At 41.6% G+C, this 16917-nt stretch overlaps 1 protein-coding gene across 3 annotated transcripts in view; it reads left to right on the top strand.

Moving 5' to 3' along the window:
• LOC115646103 overlaps positions 1 to 16917 on the top strand; it is a 69499-nt gene that overhangs the window by 15468 nt on the left and 37114 nt on the right. For 2 of the 3 annotated variants that reach the window (XM_030551596.1, XM_030551594.1), the window contains exons 3-7: positions 2643 to 2711; positions 9272 to 9302; positions 10745 to 10804; positions 11224 to 11304; positions 13116 to 13252. In XM_030551596.1, coding sequence (XP_030407456.1) covers positions 2643 to 2711; positions 9272 to 9302; positions 10745 to 10804; positions 11224 to 11304; positions 13116 to 13252 — 378 coding nt within the window. Of the gene's footprint in view, positions 1 to 2121; positions 2392 to 2642; positions 2712 to 9271; positions 9303 to 10744; positions 10805 to 11223; positions 11305 to 13115; positions 13253 to 16917 lie in introns of all 3 variants that reach the window. The other variant, XM_030551595.1, reaches the window with a different exon arrangement.

The raw sequence follows: 16917 nt of genomic DNA, 5'->3' as shown, positions 1-16917 counted from the left end.
GAGCCTGGGGCTATTGTGGCCCAATAGAAGGGATTTGGGACTGGGTATGTATGGGGAATATAAAAGAGAGATGATTGGGTGTGTGTGACATGAAGGGATGGGAGTCATAAAGTACATGGGGAAAGGAGGCAGCAAGAATCTGTTGTGTTCATGTGGAGTGGAAGTGAGGAAGGGGAGATGGAAGCTGGGCACACAAGACTGACCCAGGACTTGAGGAGGGGGATGAGGCAGAATGTGTGGTGCCTGGTGGATTTGTGGATGGGGATAGAAGGGAGGTGCAGCAGAAATGAATGATAAAGCAGCTGAAGTGCTTTGGATGACAGAAGGTAGTGAAGGAATTGTGGCGGAATGTGAAGAATAGTGTTTGTGTGGCAGAGGCTGTGATGGACACCAGGTGAGTGAGTGGGAGGGAAAAGAGACTGGCTTTGGGCAAAGGGATTAGAGGGGCAGTGGAGGTGAGGGGAAGTAGTAACAGAGAGAGAGGAGACTTACTAAACAGAAGTCAGTATTAGTGTTGTGAGGCAGCAGGATGTTGAGTATGAAGCACATTTAGCGAGGGCAGCAGAAGTATTCAGGGCGTTAGGCAGATGGTGGGGGTGCTAGGCAGAGCATCACAGAGAAACTCTTTTATCTATGCATTGTGAGGACTCTCCAGTAGAGGGAAGTACTAACTCTGGGGGTAGAGGATCATTGGTGCTACCTATAAAAGGCAGCACAATAGCCCAAATTCCTACTCTGGCTGCAGGTACGGGCTTTGCTGGGTGGGGAAAAGACTCTTCCTTTGAAGATCCTCGCTCCCAGAAAGATTATACAGAACAGCAGACCCTCCTTGGCAGGCCCTTGGAGAAAGAAGATGGGTGATGTGCCAAACAAGCCAACTGTCCTCCAGAAAACTATACAGAGAAGTGGGGGGGAATGGTCACCATACCCCACCACAGAGTATTTAGATTGGAATGCTGGATGAGACAACATGGGGGGATTGTTGGGCACAGAATGGGGGAGTTGGGTGTTGTGTGGGTTTGAAGGGGAGAGTTTCTTGGTTAGGAAGGGACATGGGTAAAACAGGAGGTAGATGTGCAGAGAGTATGCACTCAACACTCCCCTAGAAGCAAAGCCCCTGCTAAGTGGAGATCTTGCTTCTTTAAATTTAATCTCTTCAAATTTGAACACACATGAGGCCTTTGCATAGTGGGTGCTATTTTGCTTAGAAGGGATGCAGGGTTAAGTCAGGGAGTATGCCCTACATATCTCTTCTGAGGAACCTCATTTAGTAGGCTCATTGGTGCCTGACAAACATACCTTGGCTTTTGAACCTAACTACCTTACTGAGGTTTGTGTGTATGTTGAGAGGAACTGGGATGTTTAGGGGAGTTGTAGGGGAGGAGTGGAGGCTCATGGATAGCTTTATTCACACATGTACCCCACCTCTGATTAAGCTGGTTTGGCTCATCTTTCCACAAATGAGCCTACATAAATTTGTCAGAGTCTGGTGAGTCTACTGAAGTTTGTTGGGTGTAAAAGAGAGGACTGGTATGTTTAATTGTTGTTACTGAGGAGAGTGTGGATGTTGGATCGGGGGGGACTGGCTGTTTGCAGGCACAAAGGAGAGCTGAGTTGCTGAGGGAACTTGGGTGGAGTCAGGTTGTTTGGGGAGGCATAGAGGGAGTGGTTGGGATGCAGGGGTTGTGGAGCGTTTCTCTCTTCCTGTTAAATGTGGATACCTGTCAAACTTCATTAGGCTTGTTAGTGTCTGACAAGCGTATGCAAGCTCATTGGGGACTGAGGGGAGCCTATGGAGACTTGTGGGGTATGAGAGAGGATGCAGGCACTGAGAGTACAGGGAGTCTTAGGGGATATGGAAAGTCTGGCAGCGTGAGGTTGGAGATACAGGGTCTTAGGCACTGACAGAGCATGGAATGTATGTGGAGTGAATGCCTTAAGCAGATGGTGACCTCAGCTTTTCAGTACCCTGCTCATTCCCTGCCCAATATGAGTATACAAACCTTAAGAGGTCTACATTTGCTTAAAGGACTTACTCACCCTGGGTACTTTTCAAGGGGTCTATGGGGGAAAACATTCCTTTCAGCCCATTTCATTTTATATCAATTGCTTTCTCTTCAGTTTTGTAGTCACTTCAATGAAGTGTTGATGTGAATCACGCTTGCACAACAGAAGAGAGAGACAACACTTCCTGGCCAAAGTTTTCAAATTTCTTTAGAGCTTGGGTTTTATATCCTTTATTTTGGTCATCTTTTTGAAGATCACCTTTCCATACCTCTTCTAATGAGAATGAGAGAGATGGCCTCCCCTCTGTTACAATGCAGTTGAATGTATTTGAAGGTTGTGGGCGAACCTGAAACCATCTTATGCTATGGAGAGGGACTTTTAAATGTAAGACAGTACTTTGATCATCCTCTTTGGAACTGAGTGAATAGTGTTGGCTGCTGTTCAGTCTGGCTTTAGAGGACTTGTGTTTCAGCAGAAATCAATCTGTACAACCTGAGGGTGTATAACTAGAGTTTATTAAACAGGGAGATTTTGATTAGTTTGAAATATCAATGATATTTTTCAGTATTATAGTATTTTTTCTGTTTGCTTGCATAATACTGTAGAAATAATTAAGAATCTTCTTTTTAACCTAGATTTGCAAAATCTCGTGTGCTTCTGCATTAAACTTGCAGACTCATTTCCTTGGATTCAAACACAAGACGGTAAGATTGGGTGTGTGCATGTGTCAGATTTTGTATATAGTTGCATTAAACAGTGGTGATGTGTAGGATTGTAATCACTACTTTCTCTTTTTAAAGTATTAAATGTTCTAAAATGTGTAAAATTAGCAAAGCATCTAACTTTGTTTAGAATTTTCTTGCTTTACTGTTTCTGTCATGTACAGTAAAGCAGAACTTTTTTGTATAGCAATGATGTTTTAAAAGGTTCATGTTGATCTAGCTGTGTATGGCTGTCTGAATTAGTAAGAGTAATGGGGGATTTAAACATTGCAATGCTAAGTATTGCAGTGCCTATCTCCTAGGTACCCAGCGAGTGGAATTCACAGCCTCAAGTTAGGTGCTTAACACTCCCTACACAAAGCATGGGAGCCTTGACATCTAAGAAGAGGATTCTCAGAAACCAGAAAGTTTAGCAGGGTGCCATCTGAGCAAGCCAAAGGTGAAATGCGGATGGAAAAAGGGCAGGATTTAGAGCCCAGATTCACAGTGGTACTTAGGCACCTAACTCCCATTTGTCTGGGGGTACGTCTACACTACAAGGTAATTTCAAATTAACTTAAACCGGTTTTATAAAACAGATATTATAAAGTCGATTGCATGCGTCTACACTAGGCACATTAATTTGGCGGTGTGCATCCATGATCCGAGGCTTGCATCGATTTCTGGAGCGTTGCACTGTGGGTAGCTATTCCGTAGATATCTCATAGTTCCTGCAGTCTCCCCTGCCCCTTGGAATTCTGGGTTGAGATCCCAGTGCCTGATGGGGCAAAAATCATTGTCGCGGGTCGTTCTGGGTACAGCCTCACCCCTCCCTTTCTGAAAGCAGCAGACAACCATTTCACGCCTTTTTTCCTGGGTGAACTGAAAGCAAATGCCATAGCACAGCAAGCATGGACCCTGCTCAGATCAATAGCGCAATCGTGGACGTTGTAAACACCTTGTGCAGTCTATGGTGAACCATGAACTGCAAAGGCAGGAGAGGAGGAGGCAGCTATGGCAGCTCGGTGACGAGAGTGATGAGGACATGGACACTGAATTCTCCCTAACCGCAGGCCCCCGCACTTTGGAGCTCCTGCTGGTAATGGGGGAGGTTCTACCCATTGAACGCCGATTTTGGGCCCGGGAAACAAGCACAGACTGGTGGGACCGCATAGTTTTGCAGATGTGGGACGATTCGCAGTGGCTGCGAAACTTTCGCATGCATAAGAGCACTTTCTTTGAACTTTGTGACTTGCTTTCCCCTGCCCTGAAACACCATAATACCAAGATGAGAGCAGCCCTCACAGTGGAGAAGCGAGTGGCAATAGCCCTCTGGAAGCTTGCAATGCCAGACAGCTACCGGTCAGTCGGGAATCAATTTGGAATGGGAAAATCTACTGTGGGGGCTGCTGTGTTGGCAAGTAGCCAAAGCAATCATTAAGCTGCTGCTATGAAAGGTTGTGACTCTGGGAAATGTGCAGGTCATAGTGGATGGCTTTGCTGCAATGGGATTCCCTAACTGTGGTGGGGCGATAGATGGAACCCATATCCCTATTTTGGCACCGGAGCACCAGGGCACCCAGTACATAAACCGCAAGGGGTACTTTTCAATGGTGCTGCAAGCACTGGTGGATCACAAGGGACGTTTCACCAACATCCACGTGGGATGACCAGGAAGGGTTCATGACGCTCGCGTTTTCAGAAGCACTGTTCTGTTTAAACGGCTGCATCAAGGGACTTACTTCCCGGACCAGAAAATAACAGTTGGGGATGTTGAAATGCCTGTCGTTATCCTGGGTGACCCAGCCTGCCCCTTGATGTCATGGCTCATGAAGCCATACACAGGCAGCCTGGACAGTGGTCAGGAGCAGTTCAACTACAGGCTGAGCAAGTGCAGGATGGTGGTAGAATATGCATTTGGCCGTTTAAAAGCCCGCTGGCGAATGTTATTCACTCGCTCAGACCTCAGCCAAACCAATGTCCCCTTTGTTATTGCTGCTTGCTGTGTGCTCCACAATCTCTGTGAAAGTAAGGGGGAGACCTTTATGGTGGGGTGGGAGGCTGAGGCAAATCACCTGGCCGGTGATTACGTGCAGCCAGACACCAGGGCGATTAGAAGAGCTCACCAGGAAACGGTGCGCATCAGAGAAGCTTTGAAAATGAGTTTCATCACGGGCCAGGGTACGGTGTGACTGCTGTGTTTGTTTCCCCTTCATGAATCTCCCCCCCTTTATTGACTCCTCCTGTAAGCAACCCAGCCTCCCCCTTCGATTACAGCTTGCTTATGGAAATAAAGTTACTATCGTTTAAAAAGCATGTATTCTTTATTAAACATCATTCCCTGTAAGCAACCCACCCTCCCCCTTCATTTAAAAACCATGTAATTATAAAAAGAGGAAGAGAAATAACAAAGTATCCCGGGAGTGGTTTGGGAGGAGGATAGGAGGGAAGGAAAAGGCCATTAAGCACATTTCAATGTAATGACAGCCTTTTGGTTGGACTGTCCACGGGGGTGGAGTGGGCTGGTGCACAAAGCCTTGCCCCACGCGTTCTTACACGCCTGGGTGAGGAAGACATGGAACACGGTGAGTACTGAGGGTGGTTAAACATGGGCTGCAGCAGCACTCTGTGACCCCGCTGCTCCTCCTGAAGATCCATCAGACGTCGGAGGATGTGAGTTTGATCACGAAGCAGCTCCAGCGTTGCATCCTGCCACCGCTGATCTTCCTGCCTACACCTCTGATCTTCCTGCCGCCACCTCTCATCTCGAGCGTCTCTCCTATCCTCACGTTCATTGGCATCTTTCCTGTACTTTGCTACCACGTCCTTCCACTCCCTCAGATGAGCTCTTTCATTGTGGGTTACTTCCATGATTTCTGAGAACATTTCATCTCGTGTCCTCTTCTTCCTCCGCCTTATCTGAGCTAGCCTTCGGGATGGAGTAGGGAGGCTTGAAAAATGTGCAGCTGCATGAGTGGGGGGAAAGTAGTGATAGAAGGATTATAAAAGATACATTTCACAGAACAATGGTTATACTCTTTCACAGTGAACAACACTATTCACCTTACATAGCACATGTGATTTCACTACAAGGTCACATTTGGATTCTTTTAGTATTGAGTGCCTGCGGCTCTGGTGTAACAGATCAACACAGACGCAGTTCCAAGCATAACAATTCAGCTTGCATGTTTTAATGGTAAGGCATAGCTTCTACCTTTACTGCTTCTTTCCTCTTAACAAGAAGCAGCAGACGCCAAACCCTCCCATCCCCAATCCAATTCTCTAGAATTGCTTTACCCCTCCCCCCACCGCATTGCTGGTATCATGGAAGATCACTGCTAATCACCCCCCATTCTTTTCTCCCCCCCAGCCCCCCACGTGGCTGGTAGCTGGGAAGATTCCTGCTGACCAAAAGCTAAAAAGCTCAGCGCTATCCTTTCTCCCCTCCCCCATCTCTCTGTCCCTTACTTAAAATCCTTAATTTCAACCAGGTTACCATGAACGATATCACTCTGCTGAGGATAACAGCGAGATAAAGAACGGATGTTCCTTGAATGCCTGCAATCACCGGGACCATACGCAGCTAGGCTTTGTCATGCAATGATACCCGATTACTTGCTACATACATGGCGTGGTAAAGTGTCCTACCATGGTGGACGGAACAAGACTGCCTTGCCCAGAAACCTTCTGCAAAGGCTTTTGAAGTACCTCCAGGAGCGCTTCATGGAGATGTCCCTGGAGGATTTCCGCTCCATCCCCAGACATGTTAACAAACTTTTCCAGTAACTTTATTGCCTGATAATGCATGCCAAGCCCTCATGGCAAATCAATCATTAAAAAACGCTTGCTTTTAAACCATGTTTTATATTTACAAAGGTACACTCACCAGAGTTCGCTTCCATGGCTTCACTGTCTGGGCTAGTGGCTTGGGAGGACTGGGAGAGTAATTCAGTCTGGGTCACAAAAAGCTCCTGGCTGTTGGGGAGAATGGAGTGCTGTGTGCTCTCTGCAAGATCTTCCTCCTCATCATCTTCCCCCTCCGCTGAATCCTCATCCATGGTTGAGATTATAACCCCCACCTTGGAATCCACGGACGGGGGGTAGGGTAGTGGTGGCGCAGCCCCCTAAAATTGCATGCAGCTCAGCGTAGAAGCGGCATGCTTTTGGCCCAGACCCGGATCTTCCGTTTGCTGCTTTGGTTTTCTGGTAGGCTTGTCTGAGCTCCTTCACTTTCACTCTGCACTGCACTGAATCCCTGGTGTGGCCTTTTCCCATCATAGCCTTGGAAATATTTTCAAATATTTTTTCATTTAGTCTTTTGGAACGGAGTTCAGTTAGCACTGAATCCTCTCCCCATATAGCGATAAGATCCAGGACCTCTCGTGCGGTCCATGCTGTTGCTCTTTTTCTATTCTCAGGAGACTGTATTGTTGCCTGTGCTGATGAGCTCTGCGTGGTCACCTGTGCTGATGAGAGCGCCACGCTGGCCAAACAGGAAATGCAATTCAAAAGTTCGTGGGGCTTTTCCTGTATACCTGGCCAGTGCATTAGAGTTCAGATTCCTGTCCAGAGCGGCCAGTGGTGCACTGTGGGATACCGCCCGGAGGCCAGTAACTTCGATTTGCGGCCACACTAACACTAAATCGATATGTTAATATTGATTTTAGCGTTACTCCTCTCATCGGGGAGGAGTACAGAAATCGAGTTAAAGAGCCCTTTAAATCGATATAAAGTGCATTGTAGTGTGGACGGGTACAGTGTTAAATCAATTTAACGCTGTTAAAATCGATTTAACTGTGTAGTGTGGACCAGGCCTGGATCTTAGGTGTCTATCTCTATTTGGGATTCTCAGCTGTGAACTCTTCCCTGAAGTTAGTCACCTAAGCCAGGTCAGTCCTTTCTTGTGGATGGGGAGGAAAGAGAGAGAGAGAGACCGACCCACCCATTGTAGCCTGTTGGCTAGGTCACTCATCTTATCACGTCCTGTAGGAGGGAACACCTAGTTTGGGAATCCTGCCAGGGCTTAGGTATGAGCAAGGGCTCTGGGATGGCATCTGGACTTAAACGGCTTTGTGCATACCCTTTGGCAGAAACTTAAGTATTTAAGGGGGTTAGGCACATGCAACTTTAGGCAGCAGCTGAGCTATGGTTTTGTGAATGCCATTATTACCTAAATATTGGATTTAGGTGCCCAAGTTCTCTTTATAAATCTAGCCTAAAATATGTTTCAGAGCTTTGTGCTCTAGTCAGCAAGGGGCATGAGGCAAGATCAAATACAGATGCAGATATTTATTAATCTAAATCATGAGTCTAATATAATAGGAAACAATGGATTGATTTAAATCAGAACAATGGAAATAATTGACTTTTACTAATGATTGAAATCAGCAAGCAGGAACCATTTATTTAAAAATTAATTTTAATTGTGTTTTGCATTTGTACTTCTTAGCTATTTTCCTAAAGAAAGTTGGTTCTAATTAATTGCTAACCACTGAAATGTTGATTTACAACTAAATGCAGCCTTCACCCTAAACTTAGTGCTTCTCTTTGCTAACCAAGAGGATATACTATCTAAGTAACTATAATTGCTGAAATATGTGTATGTAGAGTCTTTAATTTTTACATTTTTATTATGTTAAAAAATGATGACTTATGCATTTCTGATTTACTAGATGATGATTAATTTATATTTGTAATTGGTGTCAAGCTCTATTGGGTTGAAGTGCAAGTTTAATTAAAAAGGCACAAAACCAGCATTTAAAAAAAATAAATTATCTTAAATGTGCTGGATAAGAAAAATGATTTGAAAGTTTATCAAAACATGTTTTGCATTTTAAACTCATTGTTTTAGTAAACAAAAGCGGTATTATCTGTAGTTAGTGATTTGAACTGATCATTTCTGGTCTGTGTGTCATTCAAAATTTTGTAACTTGTACATCTCATCCTCTTGCACCTAGTTTTTATTCATAGATTGGGAGTGAAAGAAAGCTCCCCTTCTTTTTCAATTCCCAAATGGTTTCTTAGCTTTGAATGAACTAATCATTTGACTGAAATAATTTAATAAATTGAAATGAAGAAAATATTCTCTAACTGCAGAAGAGGCTGCTGCTCTTAAAAGCTGTCTTAGCATTGCAACAAACTCTGGTTCTAGCTGCTCAGCTAGTGACTTCCAGTAGTTCAGTGGTCTGGATTTTTTTAGAACTTGGTAGCAAATATGTATTGCTTAATATTATTTTTGTATTTAATTTCAATGATTGTAATAAATTTAAGTCTAGACCTTAACCTAGGTTGTCAATTTTAAATAGACTTATTTTTTAAACTTGTATTTAATTTGAATTTAAAAAAATACAATGTTTATGATTTTAAAAAATTGATTTTTATTTACCCTGATATCCATCCATCCATCCATCCATCAGAGAAAAATTGCGTGTACATTTTGAATAATCATCTTTTGTGTAATCCTGAATCTAATTAGTTTATTATATAAACAGTGACTGTCCACCTCTTTGACAATGTAAAATTTCTACGAAAACATTAAATCGTTTTTTCTCTCATTAATTTAGGTTGAAGAAGCTCTAAAAGCTCATGGTATTGGTAAGTACTAAAGTTTAACTTTTTGCTTTGGTTAAATGTTTTTTATAAACAGCCATACAAAACCGTAAGTGACCTATTTAAGAATTTTAATTTTAGGTCCAATCCTGCAGAAGACAGTGTCACTAATTGTGGTAGTAAGGGATGTACAGGATTGGGCACTAGAATGTAACTAGTAACATTTTGGGATTAATCATAAGAGGACTCTGAGACCTGGTCTGTACTAGAGAAATAGCTAGAAGAGGTTTGAATTTGTTACTTGTGGAGCGTTAACTTTTAAACCAAATGATAGCTATTTAATTGTCAACTTAAGATATTCCACTGCTCATTATTTTAACAGAAAAGTAGCATGGTTGTATTTCATAAAGTTCAGAGGTGGAAAAGACTGATGTCACTTACACATTCTTGGCCCTAAAGTTGTACAGTTTGATACAGTGTATTTTCCAGTCTAAATGTCCAGTTTCATTTTTTATGTCCCAAGATACCGGACTTTTCTTGTATTGTTTGGAGAAAGTTCCACAGCACAATAGACCCCTCACTGCTAGGCAGTTTTTCCCTTTTTTTAAAAAAAGAAATACATTGGAATTCTTTTTTATTACTTTTAGCCCATTATTCCGTGTTAGACTAGAATTCAAATTCAGACGCAAGCATCACAAGGCCTGTTCGGTGCTCTTTCATGCATGGAAAAGTAAAGTCTTCTTAAGTATTAAATTTTGAATAGAAATAACTTCTGCAATGTCTGATTACAGTGGAGGAGGGATCTGATGTACTTTCTTTACTTCTTGCAGAGGAGGTGAAGCCAACAGGGTTTCCTCTTTGTCCTGCAATCTTGTGTGGTTTTTCAGGGCTTGTCTACATTAGCTGTTCTCATCAATTCTCCTGTGTAGATAAGCAGTCCCTTGTGAATGCAAGGGTAACCAGGAGCACTATGCTCTGCCCTTATGCCATAAGAGAGTTCTTTATATGAAATTAACTAGCCCTTTCCAAATCCTCTCTCTGTATCATGTAATGTCTCCAAGTAGGTGTGAAGAGCTGGATTTAAAGCTTAATGTAGCAAACTCTGATTCCAGTCTGGGTACCATAGGAGATTTTCACTATAGTGGGTTCTACTGTAATTTAATACTTTGGTATGAGTTTAATTAATTGTAAAATTGGCACCTGGTTGCTATTGTAATTTCTTGTCCTCTTTATTAAATTGTCTAGCACTAAGTTGGTTTATTGTAATTCTTTGACGCGAATGTTTGTGCTTCAACTGTTAACAGCAAAATTTAACTCTTGGTACACAAAGATTAAAGTAATATAATTTTGTCCTTTACACTTCAACAAGAAGTTCACATTGGTTCCTTTAAACATGGTGTATGTCCAGTCTTTCTGACTGGGTTCTTCTCAAAGTCTCATTCTAGTCTTTGTTCATAAATTTTTACTCTTTTTTTTTCTTTTGTTAGTTAAAACTGTGAGTGGTATAGGAGACCAAGCGAAAGCACCTATAAAGCTTCCTGATTATGGTAAATTAATTTCCTTATTCAATATAGTGCACAAACACACAGCTGTGCCATGATTTAATGTCCTCCAGTGATGCTACAAGTTAGCAGGTCATTGGGGAAATTTGCTTTATATTGTGTGTTCCCCTTTTAGTACCTCTACAACATCTTCCTTGCAAGAGAAGACAGTGTGAGTGGGTGGAACTTCAGGGATAATGCTTCACCACGTCAAATGGCTCATTGCTGTGCCTCCTGAAGGGCATTGCGGAGCAGGGATTTGTTTGGATTTGTTGGCAAACTGAAATCTGTGACTGGAGTGGGGAACACCATTTCCTTCTAGATTTCTCACTGCTCTAGAGAGTTTCTAACTACACAATGCGTGGTTATTTTTGCTTTGGTATAGGGAACTAACCACATTTTAATAAAATGCTTTTATTTTATAGTTCAAACTGAGCCAGAGAAGTTTCAAGGACAAACCTTGGAAGAACAGCTTAATACGTGTAAAGATTCAGAACCTGCACTTGGTAAGCATTTTTTTAAATGCTGTAATTAAATGCCAGCAACATTTACATTTCCAGAGGGATTGAGTAAATTTGTTACGCTATACAAAGCACACGGGATCTTTATAGAGGAGAAGGCAAAAATGCTGCATTTATTGAAAATATAACAGCATATGGTTTTTAGTCACACACACGCACAGACACTCACACACACACACACTCTCTCCCTCCTTCCCTCCTGCCAGTTCATGTTTATAGTTACCAGTGTGTTGTAGCTCGAGTCAATCTAATGGCCAGTTAGATTGAGCATGAGTGAGGAGCTGGGCTCTTATCGGTCGCGATCCGATGCTCTGAGGCTTTGCGGGACTAAACCGAGAGTTCCATGGCAAAACACCCCAGCTTTATAGTTGTAAATTCCCATTTGAGTCCATGCATTTTGCAATGTCATCCTGTAATCATTAGTCCTTAAGTGGTGTTAATCTTGGGGTTTTCTGCTGTTATCATTTGATGGTTATTGTTGGGCTTCCCATAGTTATTTCCTATTTGTTGTCTTGCCTTCGGGGGTGCCTGCCTCACCTCTGAGGTCATCAATGCTGCTAACATGTTTAGCATCGGATACAATGGATGTTTTCTGATTGTCTCCTCGTCTTTCCAAGTCTCTCACTTTTTCTTGACCATCTGGACATTTGTGATGGCTTTCACGCCTTATCTCTTCCTGATGCATGCATTCCTCATTCACACAAACAATCTTTTACAGAAACCTTCAAAGGTATAGAGACAGCAGTATTTTATATTCAGCAGAATATGTTGTAAATCAAGCCTTGCTAAATCTTATAACTAAAACAATTCACATTGAGGCTTCAGGCCCTCAACATCCCTCTAATCTTCTTAACTTAGATACAATACAAGATCCTGTCTCTTACTTACTAAAACCTTAAAATAAAGAAAGGTATATTTAACTAGAGTGCCTAATTTGCAATACATATAATGTCTACTATGGTTTCCTATAACTTATTCTAAAACAAAAGGGTGACCATAATCAGTCATAAGGATTGTTCTGGTCTGTCATTCTTTTCTGCTGTTCAAAAAGGGTGGCTGACAGGATAAAATCAAATCATACATTAATTCTCATAATACAATTATAAAATCCTGCTTCTACAAATTTATGCATTCATAAGTATGAAATTAGGTAAACCTTATACAATTTACGTTAGGTGTTCTACTGGTACAGTGTGTAAGTGGATCTTACTGAGGAGAGTTCTTGGAATTCTCATTGCATATTTATTCTTGATTAGGTTGGATACGTATCTGTTGAGTGTGGGTTACAAATAATGTGAGGCTATTTATACTGAAGCTACTCTTGACTAAATGATTCTGTGATTACTCTTATTATAATATCATAGTTGATGCGTTTTGAATATAAAAATGCATTTTTATACAAACATGTCAGTTTCTCTTTGTTGGAGAGGAGACAGTCTATTTCTAAGGAACATAGAGATGGTAAGCAAAGGATTGTCCTACATTTTCAAAAAGTGGCTAGTGTCTTTTGAATACCTCAATTTTTGTTGCCCAGCTTGAGGGAACTTAAAGAGAGCACTTTTTCACAGGTGAGTGGTTAGAAAGATGTCTTAAGCTTAGCACCCAAAAATCAAGGTACTCAAAATAGCTAGTTATTAAAATCTTGGCCAATTTGTTTAGTACCTAATAAGTCACTAAGGCTTGCTTTAGTTTTTTTCTTGTATGAACTGTTGATCATCTGTGTACTGGGTGGTAATATGTAGTGCAGATTGTTTTAGTAAACACTAAATTGTAAAATATCCCTTTCTTCTATACAGGACTTGAATATATAATTGAATACCGATCAAAAGAGAATCTCCTTGTTCTCTACGAGTGTCAGCTGTGCCACTGTCAAACCGGATTGAGTAACATGTTCATGCATGTTTATGGCTCTAAACATAGACTGGCATATCTGGTAAGTATGTATGTTTTTCTATTTATTTATTTATTTATTTATTTAAAATGTTCTTTAGACTGTTACATGGGTGGCAAATTCTCTACTCGCACCTTTCATTTTAAATATATTTTCATTAGGATGTTAAATCAATAAAAATAAAATGGTTTTATATACACATTCTCTAAGGCAGGGGTCTCAAACTCAAATGACCATGAGGGCCACATGAGGACTAGTGTATTGGCCCGAGGGCCGCATCACTGATAACCCCTTCCCCCCTCGCTGCCCCCGGCCCGGCCCCCACTCCACCCCTTCCATGAGGCCCCGCCACCACCCCGTCTCTTCTCCACCTCCTCCCCTGAGCGCGCGGCTCCCCGCTCCTCCCCCTCGCTCCTGGAAAGTGCTAAGTGCCACCAACAGCTGTTTGGCTGCTTGGCGGTGGGAAGTGCCTGGAGGTAGGCAAAAAAAAAATGAAGAGTAATATAGTAGTATAGTATTAAAATATAGTATGCTATTAAAAGTCAATTTATTAACTTTTTTATTAACTTCTTTAATTGTGGTGTGAAAAGTTATTTCATTTTTGGCCACTTAGCTGGCAGCATTTTGCATCAACCAGAGCATGAATATTAGGTTTGATATCCTGAGATGAAACCAATCTCAGTGTTGCTTTCAAATGTTCGTCAGTGAGCCTTGACCTTAACAGAGATTTGTTAATCTTCATGGAAGAGAAAAACTGTTCACACATATATATACTTCCAAACGTTGCCATTATCCTTGCGGAAGCAGAGAATAACATGGGAAATCTTTCTTGTGAAAGAAACTTATAGAATTCTGGAATTCCAACTTCTGTATACTTCTGCTTCAAAATGGTGTCACACTGCAGCTCCACTAACGCCATCTGCATTTTCTCTGCAACATAGTTAATTTCATCAGCAAATGGTGTAGAAAAAAGTTGAAAATGTGGTCCAAGTACCTTGAAATCTTTAAACCGCAAAACAAACTGTTTGTGAAATTAGAAATGATCTCTGCATATTCTTTGAAGGATTTGGGTTCAACTTTTCCTAAGGAATTCAGAGTCGAGAAATGGACCAAAGTGCCAGCAGTCAGCTGTTTCCCCCACAAAGTAAGCTTGACTTTGAATGACTTAACACTGTCAAACATCTGTGTTATCACCTGTTTTCTACCCTGAAGTTTCAAGTTCAGTGCATTCAGGTGGTCAGTTACATCTGTTAGAAAAGCAAGGTTGCAGATAAAAGTGGAATCAGCAAGCTGTGGAACCACCTTGTTTTTCATTTTCATGAAGGAATCGGTCTCCTCTCTAAGTGCAAAAAAAGACTTCAGAACATTTCCATGACTCAGCCATCTAACTTGAGTGTGATACGGAAGTTCGCCATATACACTGTCCATACTTGCTAGAAATGACGGGAACTGTCTGTGATTCAGCCCTGGTGCATGTATAAAATTAACAGTTTTAACAACTACATCCATAACTTCCTTTATTTGTAGACTTTTACTACACAGGGCTTCTTGGTGCAAAATACAGTGTATACTGGTGAAGCTAATTTCTGGTACATTGAGGCTGTTCAGTTTGGTCTTCAATAACCCAACCACACCAACGTTTTCAGAGCACATTGATGGTGCACCGTCCGTAGCCAAAGATACGAGTTAGTTCCACGGCAGCGCAGCTTTTTCAATGCTCGCTTCCAGTCCCTGAAGTATGTCCCATCCCGTTGAGGTACCCTTCAGTGGCATTAAGTCTAGCAATTCTTCAGTTATATTCAAATTGCAATCCACACCTCTAATGAACGCTGCACTGCACTGCTCATTGTCTTTTGTGCTTTGAAGGAACATCATGATGCTCTCAGATATGGGATCAGCTCAGAGATGGCTGTTTAAATACTCAGATCCTATGAAGAACTCTTGGCATCCCTTAAGTTAGTCATTGGAGGCTACAGAGTCAAATAATAGTTCATTGTTGGTAGAGATTCTGCTGGATCTGTCAGCTTTTATTCAGAACTCAATTATACTTGTATCACAGCAGCACTTCAGAGCGGTCCATCTGCTTCAACTTATAGGTGCCAAATAGATCTGTTGAGACAGCCACACAAATTACAGATTTTTTGATTCATGTTCCTTCTGGTGTTATATTCAAACTTAGAGGTGAAGGTTAAGCCTCTAACAAAATGCGAGTGAGATCTGCATTGCTGATTGAGATCTTCGCGGCCCTTTGACACCTTATTTGCTCTTGACTCCTATTTATATATTTCTGAGTTCTTTCCTACAAGTTCTATTTTTGTTAGTCCAGATTGGACATTATTAGGATCTTGAATGCAGCTTGGATTTGATGTAGGGTCCATGGCATTTTTCAACCATGTACCTTCAGTTAATTTAATATTTACAGTTGCCATATGCAGTGAGCATTCAGGGCATATTCTGTGTGCCAAGCCAGTTCTTAGTGATAATATGGTTGTAGGCAGCCAATCTCTGGGTGAAAGCTGTTCCCAGCCTTTGGTTCCTTCAAAACATTTAACTACTGTATTATTGTATGGAACTTCTTCATTGGTACAAGGGGACCTTATAGCAAGTGATATTGTCACAAACATTGGGAAAAAATCAACATGCCTAGATTTCCATATGGCACCCAGCATCTTAAGACTTTGAGTGGAGGATGGAAAGGAATGCAATTCTTAAGTCAGTGCTGGCTAAAGGAGTGGTCCCTTAGTAATCAATATGCAGCTCACAAGGGCCAAGGAAGAAAATTCTTTTCTCAGAGGATTTTTGCTTTAACTTCATGAGAAGGATAAAAATTCCTAGGAGGAGGTAATGCAATTCCTGGAGCTGTTGGCCCTGCAAGATTCTGTAGTGAAAGGAGAGCAGCTAGCTCTCCTTCATTGCAGTTGAATCAAGAGGTGAAGCATAATTCTCCATAATAAGGGGGACACTATCAAGTATTGTTTACATATTCCTTGCATGAGTTTAGTGGAGGGCAGTAATGGCCAAAATGAGGACTGACAGTACAACAGGATATATGGTTCAGTTTCCCTGAGTCCTGAAGAGATGTAGTGATTAAAGTACTTCTAGTAGGAAATAAGCACTATCATTTCAGATATTGCTGTTTGGATTGGTATCAGCTCTTTGCATATTTTTATGAAGAGCATGGATGTTGTAGTGTTGTTTTTCCACAAATGCGAAATTGTGTTCCTCTAGCTGGCTGAGGATAGCTCTTTAAAAAGATCCAAGAATCTATCTAGATCACTATACTATTGCTGAAATCTGAAATTGAAATTAATTTTAATAAAATTAAAAAAAAATCACAGCTTGTTTCTTAAAATAATTTAGAATACATAGTCCACTCTAAATGTAACTTTGAAAAGTTGTCTTTACATCTTCAAGAGTATAACTCAAGTAGTCTTGGATCAAGATAAGAGTCAGCAGAGAAACAGTTCTCTCTCCTATGAAGCTACATTAGTGACCTCTGGCAGTTTTTCCATTTTCCAGTGGGGTTGCTGGCTGTCAGATAGCTGTCTGACATTAAAGGATGATTTGTGAAGTTGGGCTACTCAGATTCCTGCTGGGGGATGTGAGATACATGAAGAGCCACTCTTCTTGTTGGCTTAGAAGGGTCAATCTTAGAAGGGTTATTTTGGCTTCCTATGGATTCATGACGTGTGCTCCCAATGGGTGGA

This window comes from Gopherus evgoodei, chromosome 2 (genome assembly GCF_007399415.2).
Source record: "Gopherus evgoodei ecotype Sinaloan lineage chromosome 2, rGopEvg1_v1.p, whole genome shotgun sequence".
Lineage (NCBI taxonomy): Eukaryota > Metazoa > Chordata > Testudines > Testudinidae > Gopherus > Gopherus evgoodei.
Note: the sequence above shows the minus strand (reverse complement) of the source record. Positions and strands in the feature narration are given on the sequence as shown.